The 21864-nt window shown below is 58.6% G+C and overlaps 1 protein-coding gene across 1 annotated transcript; it reads right to left on the minus strand.

Annotated features, from left to right (window-relative positions):
• Positions 1-991: 991 nt before the first annotated feature.
• Positions 992-20814, minus strand: LOC128945549 (uncharacterized). The gene is made up of 16 exons (XM_054289296.1): positions 20567-20814; positions 19143-19452; positions 18616-18839; positions 17540-17930; positions 17015-17338; positions 16007-16564; positions 15548-15736; positions 14618-15145; positions 14054-14251; positions 12725-13729; positions 11184-12191; positions 10222-10661; positions 8668-9142; positions 7703-7856; positions 7098-7360; positions 992-1264 (listed from the first exon to the last, which is right to left on the minus strand). The coding sequence occupies exons 1-16, from the start codon at positions 20812-20814 to the stop codon at positions 992-994; spliced, it is 6588 nt and encodes a 2195-aa protein (XP_054145271.1).
• Between the last annotated feature and the right edge of the window lie 1050 nt (positions 20815-21864).

A 21864-nucleotide genomic window follows, 5' to 3' on the forward strand; every position in this document is an offset into this window, starting at 1 on the left:
CTAAAAACTACGTGTACAATATTTACAATTTCTTTCCAATACCTATCACCTATGTTAGACAGTGAGCTCCTACTCTAAACCAATCTAAAAGTGCCCACATCACAGCAGAAGATGGAGGCAGAGAAGAAGGAGAAAGGCTGGACACGCTCAAATCCTTCCACCTTGCCTCCAAAACCCCCATTCTAGAAACCCCAAAAATCTATTTTTTCACCCTGTGATAATTTCACTATTATGCTACTTAAACTGCTGTGGCTTGCTGGTCTTCGTACAAGGCTGGTAATTTTCTCCACGGGTCATAATCAAACCCACAGGTGTTCTGGGCTCTGTGCCAGGGTTTCTGAGCCCCCTGGCCGGGCTCTTGGCCGTTCTGGACACCCAGAGGGATGTCCTGAGTTGCGATACTCTGCCACCCCCCTGCTGTCCCCTCTGCCACCCTCTCATAACCCCTGCCACCCCCGGTCCCCTCTGCTGTCCCCTGTGCCACCCTCCTGTCCCCTCTGCTGTCCCCTCTGCTGTCCCCTCTGCCACACCGAGCCAGTCCCCGGGTCCCCTCCCCCGCCATCTTCCCCTATTTACCCCTCCAATCGCACCTCTTTGGTCTCCATGGTTACTGGTGACACCTTGGGGACACCTTGGGGACGCTCCGGTGGCGAAGGAGCCCCGAGACCAGTGCCAATCCCGGCCCAGAACCGGCCCCGGGAACGGCGCCAAGCAAATAGCGGAGCCGCCTCAGGAAGGGCCGGAAAGGGGCTGGGCGCCCGCCCTTTCCAGTAGCGCCCTTATCCATGGAAGCTCCAGGATTTGGGCGCTTTGGCTCAATCCCAGGGGATTTAGGATCCATCCCCAGTTGATTTAGGCTCCATCCCGCCATTTCCAGACGGATTCCGCCATTCCTGGCGGGATTTATGAGGCAACGCGGAGCGCTCTGGGGGGCACACAGAATTGCCCTCAATAAAGATGGCGGCACAGGGGCCCTGTCGTGCAGCGCGGATCACTCAAAAGCCGCGCCCGGCAGAAGTACTGGCGGAAGTTTCCCCCGGGGCAGTGTCGGCGGCCGCTTCCGGCAGAACCGCGGTGCATTGTGGGCATTGTGGTCCCGGTGGGGCCCAGCGGCGGCGGAGCGGGGCTGAGGCCGCGGGGGAAGGGGGCGGGGCGGGAATTTGGGGGCGCCGAGGGAGCCCCGAGACCCCCCCCGGCAGCGCGAGATGGGCGACCCCCCCGCGGTCAGCACCGGGAGCGGGGGGCGGGAGCGATGAGGAGGGGGCTGGGAGGATTTTGAGGGAATTGCGGGCGTTGGGGGGGGTTGGGGGGTCCTGAGGGAGATTTGGGCTTCCTGAGGGGATTTGAGAGGATCTGATGTGATTTGGGCGGTCTTGAGGGGGTTTGGGGGTGTCGTGAGGGAGAATTGGGGTCCTCAAGGAGAACGGGTGGTCCTGAGGGGATCTGGGGAGTACTGTGGGGGCTTGGAGGGGGTTTGTGAGGGGACTGAGGGGATGTCAGGGGCCTTGGGGGTACTGAGGGGGAACTGAGGGGGTTTGGGGCGTCCTGAGGGGATGTGAGGGGTCATGAGAGGTTTTGGGGAATCCTGAGGGGATTTGGGGGGTCCTGAGTGAGAACTGGGGGTTCTGAGGGGAGCTTGGGCGGTTGTGAGGGGTGAACAGGGGGTCCTGAGGGGACATGTGGAGTCATCAGGGGGTTGGAAGGGTTGTGAGGGGATTTTGGGGGGTTAGAGGGAGAATTGAGGATCCTGAGGGGATTTGGGGGATCCTGAGAGTATCTGGAAGGTCCTGAGGGTCTTTGGGGGGTCCTGAGGGAGAACTGGGCAGGTTGTGAAGGGTTTTACGGTGGATTTTGGCAGGTTCTGAGAGAGAATTGAGGGTCCTGATGGGGTTTGGGGAGATCTGGGGGGGATCTTGAGGGGGTTTAGGGAATTTTGGGGGGTTGTGAAGGGATTGGCAGGTCCTGAGGGGATTTGGGGGCGTCATGAGGGAATCTGCATGGATTCTGAGATTTTTGAGGGTCCTGAGTAGTTTTGAGGGGGACACTGAGGGAGATCTGGGGGTCCTGAGGGGGTCCTGAGGTGGTGAGGGGACTTGGCAGCGTTCTGAGGAAGTTTTTGGTGGGGATTTTGGGGTGTCCTGAGGGATTTTGGTGGTCCTGAGGGGGTTTGAGGTATCTTGGGGGTTCCCGACTGGGTTTGGGGCATCCTGAGGGGATGTTGGGGGGCCCCTGAGTGGATTTTGTGGGTCCCTGACTGGATTTGGGGCAATTTTGCGGGAATTTGGGGTCATTTTGGGGTCCATGAACAGATTTGGGGGATTTTTGGGATCACTGACTAGATTTTGGGGTATTTCAGTGTAATTTTGGGGTTCCTGATGAGCTTTTGGGGTATTTTGGTGTAATTTTGTGGTAATTTGGTGCAATTTCAGGGTCCCTGATGGGATTTCAGCGTATTTCGGTGCAATTTTTAGGGTGATTTGGTGTAATTTTGTGGTGTGTTATGGTGTTTTGGTGGAATTTTGGGGTATTTTGGTGTATCTTGGTTTGAACAGACAGGTGTGTGCTGAGGAAGGCAGGAGACCCCCTAAATGGAAAATGTGAACCCCCTCCCTCTGAATTGTTATAAATTTGAAATTAAAAGGCTCTCAGGCAAAGATACGGGAGCAGGAATAACTGTTCTTAATTTGGGAAGGGAAATAAATAAAATAAAATATTAAAATTAAAAGAAGTAAAGAAACAAAAATAAGAATAAAAATAGCAATAAGAATAAAAATAAAGCCAGAAAAAAATGAGGTAAAAATAAAATAAAATATAAAAATAAAAGTAGTAAATAATAAAAGGATAAAAACAAAAATAAGAGAAAAATAAAACGAAGAATAAAAATAAAATAAAATATACAATAATAAAAGCAAAATGAAATAATAAAAATTAAAAAGATAGAAATAAAAATAAAACAAAGTAATGAATTATAAAGGATAGAAATAAAAATAAAAATTAGATAAAAATAAAATTAAAAAATTAAAATAAATTATCTAATGATAGAAATAAAAATATAAATAAGATAGAAATAAAATGAATGACAAAATAAAAAAGTAATAAAAATTAAAAATAATTTAAAACTATATAAAAACAAAGTAAAAATAAGAATAAAAATAATAAAGTCAAAAATAACAATAATAAAAAAAGACAAAAAAATAAAGTAAAAGTAAGAAGAAAGCTGCTCCTCTGGGAATTGCAGTGGCAAAGGCTGCTGTGGTGTTTCAACCTCAGATTCCATCCAGGTAGGAATGCTTGGCTCCTCTCCTTGGGCGGAGCATCTCCCAACGGGATGATGTAATCCCATCATCCATGCAGTGATACTGTATGGCCCATTAACAGCAGAGAATTTAGAATAATGGCCCATGAACAGCAGGTAATCAATAATTAATTACCCATTAGCAGCAGAGAATTATTAGTTAATGGCCCTGTCCTAGGTTCCAATATAGAATGTATTCTATTCCCATCCCCAAGAGCTTGCTGGCACCGGGAGGGGCATTGGTTTATGGTTTTTCCTGATCTCCTGTAATGAACCTGTTGTCATTATAGTGCAAGATTTCTATTGTCATTACATTGCAAAGGTTTCATATCGCTAGAGTTTCGTACCTCCTTGATGTCTCTTGTAGGCAGCTCCTCCAGGCACTGACTCTTCCTATTCCTCGCAGCAGCCAACTGATTCCAGTTCCCTCAGCCAACCAATACACTCTTTTATAACACTCTTCTTATGGGCTACTGTAGTGAAACCCACAAGTTTAGCCAGGAGAATCTGAATAATAGAAATGCTGACACAGCAGCAAAGAAGCTTCCTGACTCCAGGGACATCCGCCCTGTAACTTATCCCTAAAACCATGTAAGGCAATATCTTGTTAACCCTACTATTGGTCACTTATGATCACTCTAACCTTTGCCATTGGTCAAGACTGGAACTGGGCCAAGGCTATAAAAGTAGCATACCGTACCCCTACTAACTTGGAAGAAGAAGAGCTGAGACCCTTCACGGACCCCTCCAATAAAGCCATACTCGTGGAACAGCCGGCGTCTTCTCCTTCTCCTCTCTCTACCGTCTGCTGGAGCCTCAAGCCAAGGGCAAGCTACCTAGCAAGCAAAGCTGAAATCATAAGAGCTGGCTAATCACTATAAGAGCTGAATATTCCCCTGCTTGCTAGGGGCTGACCCGCAGCCTTGGTCTGAGCGAGCTGGCCTCTGGCACTCAGTCCCCTTGGGGGCTGAGCTCTGGAGCTGTCATAGCTTGCCCTAGGATAAGACCAATTAAGGCTCATTAAGCTATAGCTGTGGCCTGTTAAAATCAGGCCTTCTCCAAATCTCTAATAATTGGCTCAGCTGCAGCTCTTCAGGGGTAAGATTACTTTCTCCATTACCTTTATTTACTTATATTCTATCCCCCTACATGAATCCATCAATTCCATGCACTGAGCAGCAGCTCCCGATCAAAATCTCACTGATTGCTCCCAGCTTCCCCAACCTTCCAATCCGACACCAAAAAAGATGTTACTGTGAAATCTTTCCAGGTCACATAGAAATTGTAATTTCCTGTTTGACAGCTGGGAACAACTTACCTGCCATTGTTACTAGGTAAACACAATATTGCTTTTCAGAGAAAATCAGAGCAGGGAGCAAGTGAAGCAGGCAGGAAAGGAAAAAAATAATTGTCGAAACAGCATCAATATTTTCCAAAATAAAACTAAAATTGTCCAGCTCTTCTACTCACTAATTTTTTCAGAGACAGTTGCAAAGGAAGCTCACTATCTTAGTGAGGCTTAATTAATTGAAATCATGACTCAGAGATAACTCCCTCCAGGAGCCATTTCTGTTTGATGGGCAATCAAGGACCAATCATGACTCAGAAGAATATCAGCCCATTGGGAGATGCTCCACTCAGGGGGAAGGAGCTCAGCATCCCCACCTGGATATAATCTGGGCTTTGGGACAGAACAGGCAGCCCTTACCCACTGGTTTCCAGAGGACAAGCGCTATCAGATCTTTTCTACAGGATCACGACTTCAACAAGACCTTTCATCTGAACTGCTACCAGTGCCCTAAGCAGCAGGGTGTCAGGATATATTCTGACTCTGTCAGTAGTTTTATTTTGTATTATTGCATGTGTTTTGGGGTTTTTTTCCCTTTTCCTAATAAATTGTATTTCTGACTTGGAGTCTCCCACTGGTTTTGCTTTCACACCAGAACATAATTTTGGCGCCCAACGTAGGGCACCAACATTTTGCCTCAAGGACCTGGTTACTGTGGGTGGGTAATGCAGAAGGACGAGGAAACCCCTTGTGTACCACAAAGAGACCTAATTTTAATGAGATCTGTGTGTAAGGTTTCATTCTGTATTTTATATATATCTATATATATATCTATACATCTATATATCTTTTGTGTTCATTATTATGTGCATTATACATTTATATATTTTTTTCTTTTGTGGTTCATGTATTTTGGGGTTTTTTCCCTTTGTGTAAAAACTTGTATTTCTGACTTGGAGTCTCTCACTGGTTTTACTTTCAAACCAGAACAACTGGCCACTGGCAATGGTTGTTTGGCTTGATTGACCAATTGGATCTGCATGTGTGTTGTGACTGTCTGGCAAGGGCCATGGGTTTTTCTTAGTAGTAAAGGATGGTACAAAAAAGGGATTGATCAGCCTGCTGCAATCATGGAGTCAATGCTCATTATTCCCCACTGGGGACCCCTGCTACAACAGGGACTGATGATTTTTCTTTCAGCACTGGACAGTCGTTTTTCCAATGGCCCCATTTTTTACAGGATGCACTCTGAGCCTTCTCCATAGGGGAAGCTTTCTTGGGTGACTTTTCCGGAGTTGCCTTCTTGCTAGGCTGGGATTAACTCTTTCAGTTGGGCCTCTGTCTCAAAACACCTTCCAGGCAACCTCCAGGAGTTTATCCATGTCTTCAACTCCCTTTATCTTTTCTTCTTATATCATTTGAAGCCTGACCCACACAAAACAAAAGCAGGTGTGCTTTACCATCAGCTGATTCACTATATAGATCAGTATATTTGATGGCAGTCACCTGTTTTAAAAATCAGTGGGTGATTCATCATAATTTTGCCTCACTTGATAAAGCTTTTTCCAATTTACAACATTAGAGCCCCCAGTTTTAACCCACATTCCATGAGGCTTTGATATCATTTTAATTTTGCCATCTGCACAGATGTATTTCCATCCCACCCAGGGTTTTCAAGGGGAAATATCTCAGTGACAGCGTCCTGAAGCAGCTCCCTGGCTGTGCTCCCCTCAAGGAACATTGGGATGAATTTATTGACCACTCATCCCTCAATGGGGCCATGTACTTGGACTAAAACAGAGTTCAGATCAGCCCAGGCTGATTTATATAGAGGATATTTATTTGTTTATTTATTAATAGGCTGTACAGTGCACACATGAACTGATAGATAATATTGCACCAACCAGCAGCTACAAGGAATCATCAATAATCAATATCAGTATCAAATACTATATCAAATTTCTGGTGATCAATAACAATGTGTAAAAGGCAATACAAAAGTGCAAAAGGCAATACAAAAGTGCAGAAGCCAATGCAGAATTGCAGAAGCCAATTACTAGATTGTCATTTATACCCTGGCTCTGCTGCAGGCACAGTGGAAAGCTGGAAGCTCTTGAGGGGACACTTTCACCCCTGTCCCTGAGTGTCCCCAGTGATGTCACGCCAGGAATTCCCATCAGGATTTGGGGCAATTTCAATGAAAATTCCCAAAAACTTCCCCAGACTTGTCTCAATTACAGCACGGAGAGGGCACAGGTGACCGCAGCGATGTCCCCAATGACGTTACTGCCGCGATGACGTTGCAGTGATGATGTCACTGTCCTGAAGCAGCCTTGGGATGTCCTCGATGGCTTTTTGGCACCGCTCAGCCACCGCACGGCTGGCAGGGCCATTGGGGCCACCACGGCCACCATAGGGACTCAAGAGGAGGTCGTGGGTGTCCCCAAGTGTCCCCAGCAGGTGATGCTTGAACAGGCGGGTGCTGGCCTCCCACAGCTGCTCAGCCTTGGCCACTTTGGCCACCAAGTCCTCGGGGACATCGGGGGATGCCTCCTTTCTCCCCTCCAGGGCAGCCTCGATGTCCCCGAGCTGGCACTCCATGTAACTGATAAACTCAGTGGCTCTGTCACACACATCCACCAAGCGCTGCAGCGGCTCCAGGGCCACCTCTGCCCAATGTCTCCTCCTGATGGCCACCCTCACCGGCCTGGGGGCCACCACAGCCTCTCCCATGGCCTCATTGGTGGCCGCCACCACCTGGTCACTGCGCGTGGCCCCTGCCGAGGCCTCCTCATCCCTGTCCAGGGCCACCATCAGCTGCTGGGCTGTGGCTGCCAGGTTGTCCCCAGCTGTCCCCCTGCGGGTGGCCTTGTCCTGCTGGTCCCTGGCCCAGGCGAGGGCCGCGTCCTCGCAGGCATCACGGAGCTTGGTGATCTCCTCGACCAGCTGTTTCCATCTCTCCTCACATGCAGACACCAACTCCCGCCAGGCACTGCCCGCGGCTCTCACATCGGCCCAGGTGGCCCCAGGGGTGGCCCCGAGGGTGGCCAGGGCCTGGCCCAGGGAGGGGACACCAGGGTCATCCAGGGAGCTTACACCGGGGTGTTCCAGGGCCTTACGGAGGCTCCAGGTGAAGATCCTCAGGGCCCCATGCAGCAACTTTGGGGGCACACAGCGCCGTACGCCCCTGCGTGGCCCGGTCACAGTGGCTGTCACCTCACCCAGAGTGGCCACCACGGACACCAGAGCCTCCAGCAGCTGGGGAGGGGATGGCTAAGGAGGAGACAGGGGAAATGTCAGGGAGCTGGTGGCATTTGTCGCCTCCTGCAGTGGCCCCTGTGCCCTCCTGGGGTCCCCTTTGTCCCACCCTTGGAGAGTTCTGCAGTCCCCTCTGTCATCCCCTGTCCCCTCTGCCACCCCCAGCCCCAACTGCTGTCCCCTATGCCATCCCCTGCCACCACACTCACAGTCCCTGCCACCCCCTGCTGTTCCTTCTGCCATCCCTCCTGTCCTCATCCCCCGGTGTCCCCCCCATCCTCCACGCCCCATTAGCCCTCCCCCTCCCTGTCACCTCCTCCCCAGTGTCCCCTCTGTTCCCCTCTCCACCCCCTCCCCCCCACCGCACCTCATGGAGCTCCACGCTCACTGGGGACACACTGGGGACGCTGTGGGGATGCTGTGGGGGTCGAAGGAGCCTTGGGATGTCCTCGATGGCTCTTTGGCACCGCTCGGCCACCCCACAGGCACTGGGGCTGGCGGGACGACCAGTGAAATAGAACTTGCTGGTGCCTGGAACTGCCTCCAGCAGGTGATCCTTGGCCAGATGCCTCTTGGCCTCCCACAGCTGCTCGGCCATGGCCACCTTGGCCACCAAGTCCTCGGGGACATTGGGGGATGCTTCACTTGTCCCCTTCAGGGCGGCCTTGGTGTCCCAGAGCAGGTGCTGCAGCTCCCGGGGGAACGCGGTGGCTTCGTCACAAGCGGCCACCAAGCGCTCCAGCAGACCCAGGGCCGCCTCTGCCTGCTGTCTCTCCATGGTGGCCCTTGTTGCCTCTCTGGCAGCCACCCTGGCATCTCTCCTCACCTGGGTTTCATACCTGTCCTCCATCTCGGCCCCCTCCTCCCTGACCAGGGCCTGACTCAGCTCCACCATGTTTTCCTGAGCTGTCCCATCACGGGCAGCCAGGGCCTGCAAGTCCCTTGCCCAGGCAGTGGCAGAGGCCTCCCTGTCGGCCGCCTCAGTGACCACGTCCCTGCAGGCGTTGCGAAGCTTGGTGGCCTTCATGGCCAGCTCGGCCCAGCTGTTCACATGCACAGAAACCAACCACTGCCACTCGCTGGCCGCCTTTGTCACATTGTCCCAGGTGGTCCCTCGGGTGCTCTCACAGGCAGCCAGGGCCCGGCTGAGGGAGGTGACAGGGTCATCATCACCAGAGGTGACACTGTGGCGCCACCAGGTGTTATCAGTGCAGAACAGGGTGAAGCGAAGGTTGCTGGTGAAATTCTCCAGGTCCCAGTACAGGCACTTTGGGACGTGCAGATTCATCTCCTCAACCCGCCTAGGCAGACTGGCCAGCAGCTCACCCAGGATGGCCACGGCAGTGACCTCTGGCTGCAGCAGGGCCGGAGACAGCTTGGGAGGGGACAAGGAGGTGTCAGGGACCTGGTGGCACTAATGGCCTCCTGCGGTGGCCCCGGTTCTCTCCCAGGATCCCCCTTGTCCACTCCCTTAAGGGCTCTGCTGTCCCCACTGTCTATTTGTCACCCCCTTGTACCCTCTGCCACCCCCGATCACCACACTCATAGCACCTGCCTCCCTCTGTGGTTCCTTCTGCCACCCCCTGCCAGCTCCCATGTCTCCCCACCCCGTGTCCCCCTCATCCACAACTGCCCCCTCCCCACGCTTTGTCCTCTATCCCTCTGTCCCGTCCCCCTTTCCTGCCACTCCCCCCACCACCTTTGCGACCCCCTGTGCCCTCTTGCCACCCCCATGTCCCCTCCATTGCCCATTGCTCCCACCGCTCCGTGTCCCCGTCCCCTCCCCCTACAGTGTCCCCTCTGTCCCACCTCTTGAAGCTCCATGCTCACTGGGGACACCTTGGAGACACTCTGGGGATGCTCTGGGGGTCGAAGGAGCCTTGCGATGTACTCCATGGCTCTTTGGCATTGCTCAGCCACCCCACAGGCACTGGGGCTGGTGGGACCATCACCATTGAAATAGAAATCAATACTGCCTTGAAGTGTCCCCTCCAGGTGATCCTTGGCCAGGCGGGCGTTGGCCTCCCACAGCTGCTCGGCCACGGCCACCTTGGCCACCAAGTCCTCAGAGACTTTGGAGGACGCCTCATTTGTCCCCTTCAGGGCAGCCTTGATGGCCTTCAGCAGGCGCTGCACCTCCCGGGGGAACGCGGTGGCTTCGTCACATGCGGCCACCAAGCTCTCCAGCAGCCCCAGGGCCACCTCCAGCCGCTGTCTCACCATGGTGGCCCTTCTTGCCTCGCTGGCAGCCACCATGGCCTCTCTCCTCACCCAGGATTCGTGCCCGGCCACCACCTCAGCCCCCTCCTCCCCGCCCAGGGCCTGACTGAGCTCCACCATATTTTCCTGAGCTGTCCCATAATGAGCAGCCTCGTCCTGCAGCTCCCTGGCCCGGGCGGTGGCGGTGGCTGCTCTGTCGGCTGCCTTGGTGGCCAAATCCCTGCAGGCATTGGGGAGCTTGGTGGCTATCCTGGCCAGCTGGGCCCAGCTGTTCACAAGCGCATTTACCAACCCCTGCCAATTCCTGGCTGCCACTGTCGCACGCTTCTGGGACATCCCTGGGGTGCTCTCCCAGGCAGCCAGGGCCTGGCTAAGGGAGGTGACAGGGTCATCATCATCCCAGGTGACAGTGCAGTGCCTCCAGTCTTCAATGCAGTGCCGGGTGTCCCGGAGCTTCCAGGTGAGGACCTCCAGGTCCCTGTAAAAGTCACTTGGACACGTGAACAGCAGATTAATCTCATCCTCACTGGGCAGGGTGGCCAGCAGCTCACCCAGGATGGCCACGACAGTGACCTGTGGCTGCAGAAGGGCCGGGGACAGCTGGGCAGAGAACAGGGGAGGTGTCAGGGACCTCGTGGAATTTGCGGCCTCCTGGGGTGGCCCCATGCTCCTGAGTAGTCTCCTTTGTTCCCTCCATCCCTTTGTCAGCCTCTTGCTTCCTCTACCACCCACTGTCCCTCCCCTTGTAGTCCCTCCCGCCCCCCGCCCCTCTGCTGTCCCCTCTGCTGTCCCCTCTGCAACCCCCTGCCCCCACTGCCGTCCCCTCTGCAACCCCCTACCACCACACTCATAGCCCCTGCCACCCCCCACTGTCCCCTCTGCCACTGCCCGCCAGCCCCTGTGTCCCCACCACCCCATGTCCCCCCCATTTCCCACAGCCCCTTCTCTGCCAGTGTCCCCTCTCCTGTCACTGCCCACCTTCCTGCCACTCCCTCCTATACCCTCTGGGATCCCCTGTCCCCTCCCGCCACCCCTGTGACCTCCCCATCCCCAACTGCCCCCTCCCCCCCCAGTGTCCCCACTGTCCCCCCTCTCCAGCCCCCCCCCACCCCCCTGTTGCACCTCTTGGAGCTCCATGGTCACTGGGGACACCTTGGGGACACCTTGGGGACACTCCAGGGGTCGAAGGAGCCTTGGGATATCATCGATGGCTCTTTGGCACCGCTCAGCCACCTCACGGGCACTGAGGCTGGCGGGACCACCAGGGAACAAGAACTTGATGATGTCTCGAACTGTCTCTGCCAGGTGATCATTGGCCAGGCGGGCATTCGCCTCCCACAGCCGCTCGGCGTCGGCCACCTTGGCCACCAAGTCCTTGGGGACATCAGGAGACGCCTCATTTGTCTCCTTCAGGGTGCCCTCGATGTCCCTGAGCAGGCGCTGCAGCTCCCGGGGGAACGCGGTGGCTTCGTCACACGCGGCCGCCAAGCGCTCCAGCAGCCCCAGGGCCACCCCTGCCTGCTGCCTCTCCATGGTGGCCCTTGTTGCCTCGCTGGCAGACACCTTGACCTCCCTCCTCACCCAAGCTTCATGCCTGGCCACCACCTCAGCCCCCTCCTCCCTGCCCAGGGCCTGACCCAGCTCTACAATATTTTCCTGAGCTGTCCCATAACGGGCAGCCTCGTCCTGCAGGGCCCTGGCCCGGGCGGTGTAGAAGGCCACCCTGTCAGCCGCATCAGTGGCCACCTCCTTCCAGGTGTTGCACAGCTCGGTGGCCTTCATGGCCAGCTCGGTCCAGCTGTACATGAGCATAGACACCGACCGCTGCCACTTGCTGGCCACCATTGTCACATCATCCCAGGTAGTCCATGGTGTGCTCTTGTAGGCAGCCAGGGCCTGGCTCAGGGAGGTGAGACGGTCATCATCATTGGAGGTGACATTGCGGCAACACCAGGTGGCATCAGTGCGGTACAGGGTGACCCAGAGATCCGAGGTGAATTCCTCCAGTTGCCAGTACAGGCACCCTGGGGACACCAGCAGCATCTCCTCATTCAGATTGGGCAGGGTGGCCAGCAACTCGCCCATGATGGCCACCATGGTGACCTGTGGCTGCAGCAGGGCCGGGGACAGCTGGGGATGGGGCAGAGGAGGTGTCAGGGACCTCGTGGCACTTACGGCCTCCTGGAGTGGCCCCAGTGCCCTCCCAGGGTCCCCTTTGTCCCCTCCATCCCTTTGTCAGCCTCCTGTTCCCTCTGCCATCCTCTGCCCCTCCCCTCATAGTCCCTCCCACCCCCTGCCCCTACTGCTGTCCCCTCTGCCACCACCCTGCCCCCACTAGTGTCCCCTCTGTCACTCCCTGCCCCTATGCTGTCCCGTCTGCCACTCCCTACCACCACATTGTAGCCCCTGCCACCCCCCACTTTCCCCTCTGGCACCCCCTCTGTCCCTACCACGCCGCATCCCTCCCATCCCCCACTGTCCCCTCCACCCCCGTGCTCCCTCCACCTGTCCCCTCCCCACTTCCTGCCACTCTCTCCTGTCCCCTTTGTGACCCCCTGTCCCCTCCTGACACCCCCGTGACCCCCCCATCCTCCACTGCCCCCTCTGCTCCCCCCAGTGTTCCCTCTGTCCGACTCTCTATCCCCCCCATCCCCCCCTCGCACCTCTTGGGGCTCCATGCCCACTCGGGACACCCTGGGGACGCTCTGGGGACACTCTGGGGGTCGAAGGAGCCTTGGGATGTCCTTGATGACTCTTTGGCACCGCTCGGCCACCCCGCGGTAATGGGGGCTGTTGGGACCATAACCGTAATAGAACGCATTGATGTCATTAAGTGCCCCCTCCAGCTGATCCTTGACCAGGCGGGCGTTGGCCTCCCGCAGCCACTCGGCCACAGCCACCTTGGCCACCAAGTCCTCGGGGACATCGGGGGACGCCACATTTGTCCCCTTCAGGGCGGCCTCAATGGCCCCAACCCTGCGCTGCAGCTCCCGGGGGAACGCAGTGGCTTCGTCACACGCGGCCACCAAGCGCTCCAGCAGCCCCAGGGCCACCTCCAGCCACTGTCTCACCATGGTGGCCCTTGTTGCCTCTCTGGCAGCCACCCTGGCCTTTCTCCTCACCTGGGCTTCCTGCCCGGCCACCACCTCAGCCCCCTCCTCCCTGCCCAGGGCCTGACCCAGTTCCACCATGTTTTCCTGAGCTGTCCCATAACGAGCAGCCTCGTCCTGCAGCTCCCTGGCCTGGGCAGTGGCGGTGGCCACCCTGTCCGCCGCCTCGGTGGCCACCTCCCTCCAGGTGTTGTGGAGCTGGGTGGCTTTCCTGGCCAGCTGGGCCCAGCTGTCCACAAGCACAGCCACCGACTGCTGCCACTTGCTGGCTGCCATTGTCACACGGTTCTGAGGGGGCCATGGGGTGCTCCTGAAGGCGGCCAGGGCCTGGCTAAGGGAGGTGATAGGTCCATCATCATCAGAGGTGACAATGTTGTGCCACCAGGTGTCTTCAGTGCAGTGCAGGGTGGCCCGGAGATCCCTGGAGTATTCCTCCAGGTCCCAGTGCAGACACTGAAGGGACACGGGCACCTCCCAGTCCCACCTGGGCAGGTTGGCCAGCAGCTCACCCAGGATGGCCACGACAGTGACCTGTGGCTGCATCAGGGCCGGGAAAAGCTGAGGAGGAGACAGGGGAAGTGTCAGGGACCTCGTGGCACTTACGGCCTCCTGGGGTCCCCTTTGTTCCCCCCATCCTTTTGTCAGCCTCTTGTTCCCTCTGCCACCCCCTGCCCCTTCCCTCATAGCCCTTCCCGCCCTCTGCCCCTCTGCAGTCCCCTCTGCCACGCCCTACTACCACAGTCGCAGCCCCTGCCACCCCCCACTGTCCACTCTGCCACCCCCTGCCAGCACTCGTGTCCCCTCCCCCCTGTGACTCCCATCCCTCATTGGCCTCTACCCCTCCAGTGTCCACTCTGATTCCCTCTCCCTCCAACATCGCACCTCTTGGAGCTCCATAGTCATTGGGGACACCTTGGGGACACCTTGGGGATGATCCCGGTATCGAAGGAGCCTTGGGATGTCCTTGATGGCTCTTTGGCACCGCTCGGCCACCTGCTCAGCCACCTCATCGGCAAAGCTGAGAACACGAAAATGGCAATTGAAGGTGATGATGTCGTCAAGTGCCCCCACCAGGTGATCCTTGGCCAGGCGGGCGTTGGCCTCCCACAGCCGCTCAGCCACGGCCACCTTGGCCACCAAGTCTTTGGGGACATTGGAGGATGCTTCATTTATCCCCTTCAGGGCAGCCCTGATGTCCCCAACCCTGCGCTGCAGCTCTCTGAGGGACGTGGTGGCTTCGTCACACGCGGCCACCAAGCGCTCCAGCAGCCCCAGGGCCGCCTCCAGCCGCTCTCTCTCCATGGTGGCCCTTCTTGCCTTGCTGGCAGCCACCCTGGCCTCTCTCCTCACCCAGGATTCATGCCCGGCCACCACCTCCGTCCCCTCCTCCCTGCCCAGGGCCTGACCCAGCTCCACCATGTTTTCCTGAGCTGTCCCATAACGGGCAGCCATGGCCTGCAGCTCCGTGGCCCGGCTGGTGGCGGTGGCTGCCCTGTCGGCTGCCTTGGTGGCCATCTTCCTGCAGGCTTTGCGGAGCTTGGAGGCCTTCCTGGCCAGCTCGGCCCAGCTGTTCACAAGCACAGACACTGAGAATTGCCATTTACTGGCCTCCATTGTCACACGATTGCAGCGCGTCCATGGGGTGCTCTCATAGGCAGCCAGGGCCTGGCTGAGGGAGGTAGGGGGGTCATCACCATCATAGGTGTAAGAGTCATCATCATCATCATCATCATCATCATCATCATCGGAAGCGGGAGGGTCATCATAATCCCAGGTGACATCGCGGCGCCACCAGGTGTCATCAATATAGTACAACCTCTCCCGCAGCTCTCTGGTGAAATTTTTTAGGTCTGAGTACAGGCCCTCTGGGGACATGGGCAGCAGCATCTCCTCGTCCTGCCTGGGCAGGGTGGCCAGCAGCTCACACAGGGTGGCCACCACGGTGATCTGTGGCTGCAGCAAGGCAAGGGAGAGCTGGGGAGGGGACAGGGGAGGTGTCAGGGACCTCGTGGCACTTACGGCCTCCTGGGGTGGCCCCAGTGCCCTCCCAGGGTCCCCTTTGTCCCCTCCATCCCTTTGTCAGCATTTTGTTCCCTCTGCCACCCCCTGCCCCCACTGCTGTCCCCTCTGCCACCCATTGGCAGCCCCTGCGTCCTCTCTCCCCACACCATGTCCTCCCCATCCCCCACTGCCCCCTCCTCCCCTGTTTCCCCTCCCCCTCTCTGTCACCTCCCCCCTTCCTGCCACTCCCTCCTGTCTCCTTTGTTACCCTGTCCCCTCCTGCCATCCCCCCCTGATCCCTCCATTCCCCATTGCCCCCTCCACCCCAGGGTCCCCTCTCTCTCATTTCTTCTCTCCCCCCTCCCCCGGTCGCACCTCTTCAATCTCCATAGTCTCTGGGGACACCCTGGGGATGCTCTGGGGACGCTCCAGGGGTTGAAGGAGCCTTGGGATGTCCTCGATGGCTCTTTGGCACCGCTCGGCCACCTCACGGGCACTGCGGCTGGTGGGACCATCATGGAAATAAAACTTGATGATGTCTTGAAGTGTCCCCACCAGGTGATCCTTGGCCAGGCGGGTGTTGGCCTCCCACAGCCGCTCGGCCACGGCCACCTTGGCCACCAAGTCCTCAGACACTTTTGGGGGCGCCTCATATGTCCCCTCCAGGGCGGCCTTGACGTCCCTGAGCCGCCACTGCAGCTCCCGGGGGAACGCGGTGGCTTCGTCACATGCGGCCACCAAGCGCTCCAGCAGACCCAGGGCCACCTCCAGCCGCTGTCTCACCATGGTGGCCCTTCTTGCCTCGCTGGCAGCCACCATGGCCTCTCTCCTCACCTGGGCTTCATGCCTGACCACCACCTCAGCCCCCTCCTCCCCGCCCAGGGCCTGACGAAACTTCACCATGTTTTCCTGAGCTGTCCAATAACGGGCAGCCTCATCCTGCAGGGCCCTGGCCCGGGCGGTGGCGGCGGCGGTGGCCGCCCTGTCGGCCGCCTTGGTGGCCAAATCCCTGCAGGTGTTGCAGAGCTCGGTGGCCTCCCTGGCCAGCTGGACCCAGCTGTTCATGAGCATAGACAGTGACCGCTGCCACTTGCTGGTCGCCCGTCTTACATGGAAACAGGTGGTCCATCTGGTGCTCTTGTAGGCAGCCAGGGTCCGGCTCAGGGAGGTGGGAGGGTCATCGTCATTGAACCTGACACTGCGGCACCACCAGGCGGCATCAAAGCGATACAAGGTGGTCTGGAGCTCCCTGGTGAAGTCAATCAGGTCCCAGTACAGGCAGCTTGGAGACAGGAGCAGCATCATCATCGTGTCCAGACTGGGCAGGGTGGCCAGCAGCTCGCCCAGGATGGCCACCACAGTGACCTGTGGCTGCAGCAGGGCTGGGGACAGCTGGGGAGGGGACAGGAGAGGTGTCAGGGACAGGTGGCACATAGGCCTCCTGAGGCGGACCCCTGCCCCCGAGGGATCCCCTTTCTCCCTTCTGTCCGTCAACCTCTTGTTCCCTCTGCTACCCCCTGCCCCTCCCCTCTTAGCCTCTCCTGCCCCCTGCCCCTCTGCCACCCCCCTGCCCGCACTGTCACCACTCTGCCACCCTCTACCACCACACCAATAGCCCATGCCACCTCGCATGTCCCCATCCTCCCGTGTCCTCCCCATCCTCTACTGTCCCATTCCTCCGCGTGTCCTCTCCCCTTCTCTGTCACCTCCCCACTTCTTGCCACTCCCTCCTGTCCCCTTTGCAACCCCTGTCCCCTCCATCCTCCACTGTCCCCTCCACCCCCCCGTGCCTCCTCTCCCTGCCATGTGTCCCCTCTGTCCCTCTCTCCCCCGCCGTCGCACCTCTTGGGGCTCCATGCTCACTCGGTACACCTTGGAGACACCTTGGGGACCCTCTGGGGGTCGAAGGAGCCTTGGGATGTCCTCGATGGCTCTTTGGCACCACTCCGCCACCCCGCGGCAACGGGGGCTGTCAGGAGCACAACCATAATAGAAGTTGATCATGTCTTGAAGTGTCCCTCCCAGGTGATCCTTGGCCAGGCGGGTGTTGGCCTCCCACAGCCACTCGGCCACAGCCACCTTGGCAATCAAGGCATTGGGGACATCACAGGACACCTCATTTGTCCCCTTCAAGGCGGCCTCGATGTCCCCAACCCTGCGCTGCAGCTCCCGGGGGAACGCGGTGGCTTCGTCACATGCGGCCACCAAGCGCTCCAGCAGCCCCAGGGCCGCCTCCAGCCGCTGTCTCACCATGGTGGCCCTTGTTGCCTCGCCGGCAGCCACCATGGCCTCTCTCCTCACCCAGGATTCATGCCCGGCCACCACCTCCGTCCCCTCCTCCCTGCCCAGGGCCTGACCCAGCCCCACCATGTTTTCTTGAGCTGTCCAATAACAGGCAACCTCATCCTGCAGGGCCCTGGCCCGGGCGGCGGCCGCCTCAGTGACCACCTCCCTCCAGGTGTTGCGGAGCTCGGTGGCTTTCTGGGCCAGCTCGGCCCAGCTGTTCACAAGTGCAGCCACCAACCCCTGCCACTTCCTGGTTGCCATTGTCACACGGTTCTGGGAGATCCATGGCGTGCTCTTGTAGGCAGCCAGGGCCTGGCTCAGGGAGGTGACAGGGTCATCACCATTCACGGTGACATTCTGGTGCCTCCAGGTGTCATCAATACAGTGCAGGGTGGTCCAGAACTCATTGGTGAATTCCTCCAGGTGCCAGTACAGGTGCAATGGGGACACAGGCAGCATCTCCTCATCCTGTCTGGGCAGGGTGGCCAGAAGCTCGCCCAGGATGGCCACCACAGTGACCTGTGGCTGCAGCAGGGCTGGGGACAGCTGGGGAGGAGATAGGGAAGGTGTCAGGGACCTGGTGGCACTTAGGGCCTCCTGTGGTGTCCCCCTGCCCCCGAGGGGTCTCCTCTGTCACCTCCGTTCCTTTGTCAGCCTCTTGTCCCCTCTGCCACACCCCTGCTCCTCTCCGTGTAGCCCCTCTCGCCCCCTGTTCCTCTGCCCTCCCTTCTGCCACCCTCTACCCCCACAGCTGTCCCCTCTGCCACCTGCTGGCCCTCTGCTGTCCCCTCTTCTACCCCCCTCGCTCCCACTGCTGTCCCCTCTTCCACCCCCCACTAGCCCTCGTGTCCCCTCTCCCTCAAGTCCCTCCATGCCCCTATCCCCCCCCGTTTCCCATCCACCCCTCTATAACCTCCCCCCTTCCTGCCATTCCTTCCGGTCCCCTTTGTGACCCCCTGTATCCTCCTGCCAACCCCTGTGTCCCCTCCATCCCTCATTTCCCCCTCCCTCTCCAGTGTCCCATCCGTCCACCTCGCCTCCCACCCCCCTTTTGCACCTCTTGGAGCTCCATGCTCAATGGGGACACCTTGGGGACACCCTGGGGACACTCCGGGGGTCGAAGGAGCCTTGGGATGTCCTCAGTGGCCCTTTGGCACCGCTCAGCCATCCCACAGGCACTGGGGCTGTCAAGACCACCATTGAACAAGAATTCAATGACGTCTGGAAGTGTCTTCCCCAGGTGATCCTTGGTCAGGCGGGTGTTGGTCTTCCACAGCAGCCCGGCCACGGCCACCTTGGCCGCCAAGGCATTGGGGACATTGATGGACTGCTTCTTTGTCCTCTTCAGGGTGGCCTTGGTGTCCCTGAGCAGGCGCTGCAGCTCCCGGGGGAACGCGGTGGCTTCGTCACATGCGGCCACCAAGCGCTCCAGCAGCCCCAGGGCCGCCTCCAGCCGCTGTCTCACCATGGTGGCCCTTGTTGCCTTGCTGGCAGCCACCCTGGCCTCTCTCCTCACCCAGGCTCCATGCCCGGCCACCACCTCGGACCCCTCCTCCCTGCCCAGGGCCTGACCCAGCCCCACCATGTTTTCCTGAGCTGTCCCATCACGGGCAGCCGTGGCCTGCAGCTCCCTGGCCCGGGCGGTGGCAGTGGCAGCTCTGTAGCCTGCCTCAGTGACCGTCACCCTGCAGGTGTTGTGGAGCTTGGTGGCCTTCCTGGCCAGCTCGGCCCTCCTGCCCACAAGTACATCCACTGACCGAAGCCACTTCCTGACCTCCATTTCCACACGGAACGAGGTGGTCCATTGGGTGCTCTTGTAGGCGGCCAGGGCCTGGCTGAGGGAGACGGGAGGGTCATCATCATCCACAGGGACATCCTGGCGCCACCAGGTGCCATCAATGGGATACAGAGTGGCCCGGAGCTCCCTAGTGAAGTCCTCCAGGTCCCGGTACAGGCTCACTGTGGACATGAGCAGCAGCGTCATCTCATCCCGCCTGTGCAGGGTGGCCAGCAGCTCGCCCAGGATAGCCACCACGGTGACCTGTGGCTGCAGCAGAGCCAGGGACAGCTAGGGAGGGGACAGGAGAGGTGTCAGGGACCTGGTGGCACTTACGGCCTCCTGGGGTAGCCCCCTGCTCCCGAGGGTTCCCTTTGTCCCCTCCGTCCCTTTGTCAGCCTCTTGTTCCTTCTGCCACCCCCCCGTGCCCTACCCCGCTGTGCCCTCCATATCCCTCTGCCCCCTCCACCTTAAGTCCCCTTCCCTCTCTGTCACCTTCCCCTTTCCTGCCATCCTGCCACTGCCTCCTGTGCCCTTTGCGACCCCCTGTCCCATTCACCACCGTCTGTGTCACCTTCATCCCCAACTGCCCCCTGCCCCCTCCAGTGTCCCCTCCGTCCCTGTCTCTTCTCCCACCCCCTCACCCCTGTCGCACCTCTTGGGGCTCCATGCTCACTGGGGACACTTTGGGGACACTCTGGGGACACTCCGGGGATTGAAGGAGCCTTGGGATGTCCTCGATGGCTCTTTGGCACCGCTCGGCCACCTCACGGGCACTGCGGCTGGTGGGACCATCATGGAAATAAAACTTGATGATGTCTTGAAGTGTCCCCACCAGGTGATCCTTGGCCAGGCGGGTGTTGGCCTCCCACAGCCGCTCGGCCACGGCCACCTTGGCCACCAAGTCCTCAGACACTTTTGGGGGCGCCTCATATGTCCCCTCCAGGGCGGCCTTGATGTCCCTGAGCCGCCACTGCAGCTCCCGGGGGAACGCGGTGGCTTCGTCACATGCGGCCACCAAGCGCTCCAGCAGCCCCAGGGCCACCTCCAGCCGCTGTCTCACCATGGTGGCCCTTCTTGCCTCGCTGGCAGCCACCATGGCCTCTCTCCTCACCTGGGCTTCATGCCTGACCACCACCTCAGCCCCCTCCTCCCCGCCCAGGGCCTGACGAAACTTCACCATGTTTTCCTGAGCTGTCCAATAACGGGCAGCCACAGCCTGCAGCTCCCTGGCCCGGGCAGTGGCGGTGGCCGTCCTGTCGGCTGCCTTGGTGGCCAAATCCCTGCAGGCATTGGGGAGCTTGGTGGCCTTCCTGGCAAGCTCGGCCCACCTGTCCTTGAGTGCAGCCACTGACCGCGGCCACTTCCAGGCCTTCATTTGCACACAGATCCAGTGCGTGCATGGGCTGCTCTTGTGGGTGGCCAGGGCCTGGCTCAGGGAGGCGGGGGGGTCATCATCATCGGAGATGAAATTACGGTGCCTCCAGGTGTCATCAATGCGGTACAGGCTGTCGCGGAGCTCATTGGTGAAGTCCATCAGGTCCCAGTACAGGTGCAGTGGGGACACGAGCAGAGTCATCTCGTCCAGGCTGGGCAGGGTGTCCAGCAGCTCGCCCAGGATGGCCACCACGGTGACCTGTGGTTGCAGCAGGGCCGGGGACAGCTGGGGAGGGGACAGGGGAGGTGTCAGGGACGTGGTGGCACTTACGGCCTCCTGCGATGACCCCTGTGCCCTCCCGGGCTCCCCTTTGTGCCCTTCCTGGAGGGCTCTGCTGTCCGCTCTGTCCCTTTGTCACCCCCCCAAACCCATCTGCCACCCCGCACTTTCGCCCCGTGTGCCCCCGACCCCCCACTGCCCTCCCCTTCCTGTCGCACCTCTTGGGGCTCCATGCTCACTGGGGTCACCTTGGGATCACCCTGGGGACGCACCGGTGGCGAAGGAGCTCCGGGACCAGCTCCGGTCCGGCCCAGAACAGGCCCCGGGGTCGGTGCCGGGAAAAGTCGGAGCCGCCTCAGGAGTGACCGGAAAGGGGCGGGGCGATGTGGCGTCACCGTCCGCCCTTTCCAGTACCGCCCCTATCCATGGAAAGCTCCAGGATTTGGGCGCTTTGGTTAAATCCCAGACGATTTAGGCTCAGCAGAAGGGGATTTAGACTCCATCCCCAGGGGATTAAGTCTCCATCCCGCCATTTCCAGGCGGACTAATTCCGCTGTTCCCGGCTGGATTTATGAGGGAATGCGGAGCGCTCTGAGGGGCCCACAGAATTGCCCTCAACCAAGATGGCCGCGCTGCTTCTCTCACGACACCTCTGGCGAGAAGCGACAAATGCGGTGCAGACCAATCAGAAGCCGCATTTGCAGAAGTACTGGCGGAAGTTCCCCCTGCGGCGGCATTGATGGTCGCTTCCGGTAGAGACGCGGTGCATTGTGGGCATTGTGGTCCCGGTGGGGCCCAGCGGCGGCGGAGCGGGCCTGAGGCCGCGTGGGGGCGGGGCGGAAATTTGGGAGCGCCGAGAGAGCCCCGGGACCCCCCCCGGCAGCGCGGGATGGGCGACAGCGACCTCGGTTAGCACCGGGAGCGGGGGGGGGCGGTTAGGAGGGGGTTGGGGGATTATGAAGGGATTGGGAG

Source organism: Melozone crissalis, unplaced genomic scaffold (assembly GCF_028551555.1).
Source record: "Melozone crissalis strain CALT ecotype California unplaced genomic scaffold, PUWL_Pcris_2 ptg000066l_1, whole genome shotgun sequence".
Classification (NCBI taxonomy): domain Eukaryota; kingdom Metazoa; phylum Chordata; class Aves; order Passeriformes; family Passerellidae; genus Melozone; species Melozone crissalis.